This window comes from Salminus brasiliensis, chromosome 10 (assembly GCF_030463535.1).
Source record: "Salminus brasiliensis chromosome 10, fSalBra1.hap2, whole genome shotgun sequence".
NCBI lineage: Eukaryota > Metazoa > Chordata > Actinopteri > Characiformes > Bryconidae > Salminus > Salminus brasiliensis.
Genome location: NC_132887.1, coordinates 37,476,762 through 37,479,122, shown reverse-complemented (window position 1 = coordinate 37,479,122; position 2,361 = coordinate 37,476,762). Strand labels below are relative to the sequence as shown.

The window sequence follows — 2,361 nt, the reverse complement described above, 5'->3', positions numbered from 1 at the left end:
CTACAGGCGTGTTGGGTAGTCCTAAATGTGGGGAAGGTCACTGTACAGTACAGTATCTGACCATAAGCAATAAAAAATAAGGTGCAGTATTTGCTCTCGCGCTTAATGTGTTTTAATTATACGATATAATTCATTTAATTTCCATCTAATTCATTTGCAGCGTTTTTACATTTATGTATCTGTTCGCGATTGCGAGCTTTGAACCTCAAGGCGTCCCGTAGTCCCCGTAATTACGTAGCGCCGCACGCTGGCCGCGTCCCAAACGGCTCCGTGCTCCCTCTCTAGTGCACTAGAACAAGGCACGAAGCAGCTTAATGGCTTCCACGGCCTCTTTTAGTGCGCTACACGGCAGAGAAGAAGGCGTTTGGGACTCGGCCACAGCTACACACACACACACACACACGCACGCGCTGGTGCACGGTTGATTTCTGGCGTGCCGCTGCGGAGGTGAACATGGCCGACGTGTCGGAGAGGACGTTACAGGTCGCCATTCTGGTGTCGTTCGCCACGGGCTTCCTCGCAGGCTGGCAGGCCAACAGGATGCGGAGGAGGTTTCTGGACTGGCGGAAAAAGCGGCTCCAGGAGAAACTGGCGGAGACGCAGAAGAAGCTGGACCTGTCGTGACCTAGGGCTCAGGACAGGTCAGGACAGGTCAGGTCAGATCACAGCCGGTAAAAGTTCGGGCTGTGTCCCAATTATGATCCAAGTCCACAGGTTAACTTACTAAACGAGCTGTACAGGTTTATAGATCGGAGCACAGCTGTGATCCTGGTTACTGTAGGCTGGGAGTTGACACTGTTAGAGAACTGTAAAGGTAGCTAACTTTAACTACAGAGCCTAAAAGTAGCATTAAAAAACACCCTTGGCCATGACAGTTGTAAGAAATCACCACTCAAGGTGGAGTAACAGTAAAAGTTGCCACCAAAGGATCAACTTAAGAAGTGTTCGGCCTTAAAGATCCCGAATTTGGGATCCATTTGGTTCCTAAAATGAAGCGTCCCACGTTCCACCACCTACAGAACTGTCTTACAGAAAACCCAGCATGCTATAACAGCTGTAAGAAATCACCACTCAAGGTGGAGTAAAGGAAAAGTAGCCAGCAAAGGATCAACTTTAGAAGTGTTCAGAGATCCCATTTTTGGGATCCTTTTGGTTCATAAAATGACCCACGTTCCACCACTTACAGAACTGGCTTAGTGTAAACTCAGCATGCTATAACCGTTGTGGGAAATAACCACTCAAGGTGAAGTAAAGGTAGCCATCAAAGGATCAACTCAAGAAGTGTTCGGCCGTAAAGATCCCATTTTGGGATCCTTTTGGATCCTAACATTAAGAAGAACTGTCTTAAACCCAGCTAGTTAGAACAGTTGTAGGAAATCACCACTCAAGGTGGAGTAAAAGTAAAAGTAACCACTAAAAGATCAACTCGAGAAGTGTTCAGCCCTTAAATATCCCATTTTTGGGATCTTTTTGGTTCTTAAAGTAAACCCAGCATGCTATAACAGTTGCAAGAATCACCACTCAAGGTGGAGTAAAAGTAAAAGTAGCCACCAAAGGATCAATTTTAAAAGTGTACGGCCTTAAAAATAATGCTGTAACATATATATAATAATAGCGAAAGTGCAATCTACGAAAACTAGGCTACATAGAATTGAGTGACTGTAACTGGTGGCTATCTACCCACGCTTGCTCAGCTCTTCTACTCAAAGTCCTCGTTTAGCTCCTTTTCTTTCTGACTGGAATATTCATACTTCTGTTTTTCATTTTAGGCCAACTGAAATCGGGGGGGTATTCTCGCCCTGCTGAGGCCTCCTCTGACCCCTCTGATGGACTGGACTCTTTATAAGAGGTCACCTTCAGCAACTCTGCCTTTCCTCTGGTCCCTCCTGAGATGTTTGGACACTATGCAGATGCTGCAGGGATGTCATGCAGACTTTTTTATGGAATTTATATTTACTGTGGGTGCTTTTTTGTGTTATTAATTATTTGTTATAAGCCATACTTTCGCTGCACATGTGCGTGTACCATCCCATTGGAATAAAAGAAGCTATTTTGCTAAGCCAAACTCCTGCTGTTGTGTTCTATTGAGCGGATGCTAATCAGGACCGACGGTTTTATTTGGTCCACCAGTGTTCATGTTCATCGACCTGACCAGCATGGCCGTGAGCTAACGTATGCATGGTTTGTGGGCGTCCGGCCTGCATTTGAGTGTTAACGCGCCCAGGGTTGGATATCATTGCTCCGGATTGATGCTCACATATTCACTAAAATTGTACTAGCAAATGCAATGCGACAGGTTTAATGTGATGTGCTATAGAGAAGCTCGTCAGCTGACCAGTGACCTTCCGCATGTCTTGAGGG

At 45.7% G+C, this 2,361-nt stretch overlaps 1 protein-coding gene across 5 annotated transcripts; it reads left to right on the top strand.

The window, feature by feature from the left end:
• The first annotated feature begins 308 nt into the window (after window positions 1–308).
• Window positions 309–2,065, top strand: LOC140564873 (mitoregulin). 5 transcript variants are annotated; one of them, XR_011980549.1, is made up of 2 exons: window positions 309–677; window positions 1,770–2,065. XR_011980549.1 is itself a non-coding variant. In XM_072690555.1 (2 exons), the coding sequence occupies exon 1, from the start codon at window positions 454–456 to the stop codon at window positions 622–624; it is 171 nt and encodes a 56-aa protein (XP_072546656.1). In that variant the 5' UTR covers window positions 309–453; the 3' UTR covers window positions 625–641; window positions 1,770–2,065. The 5 variants fall into 5 exon arrangements, 4 of the variants coding, with proteins under 4 accessions (XP_072546656.1, XP_072546654.1, XP_072546655.1 ...); XM_072690555.1 differs by having other exon boundaries at window positions 309–641; XM_072690553.1 differs by having other exon boundaries at window positions 309–651.
• Window positions 2,066–2,361: the final 296 nt, after the last annotated feature.

Bases quoted from the DNA above. Each gene is read 5' to 3' on its own strand.
- LOC140564873 (XM_072690555.1), top strand. From the start codon at position 454: ATGGCCGACGTGTCGGAGAGGACGTTACAGGTCGCCATTCTGGTGTCG.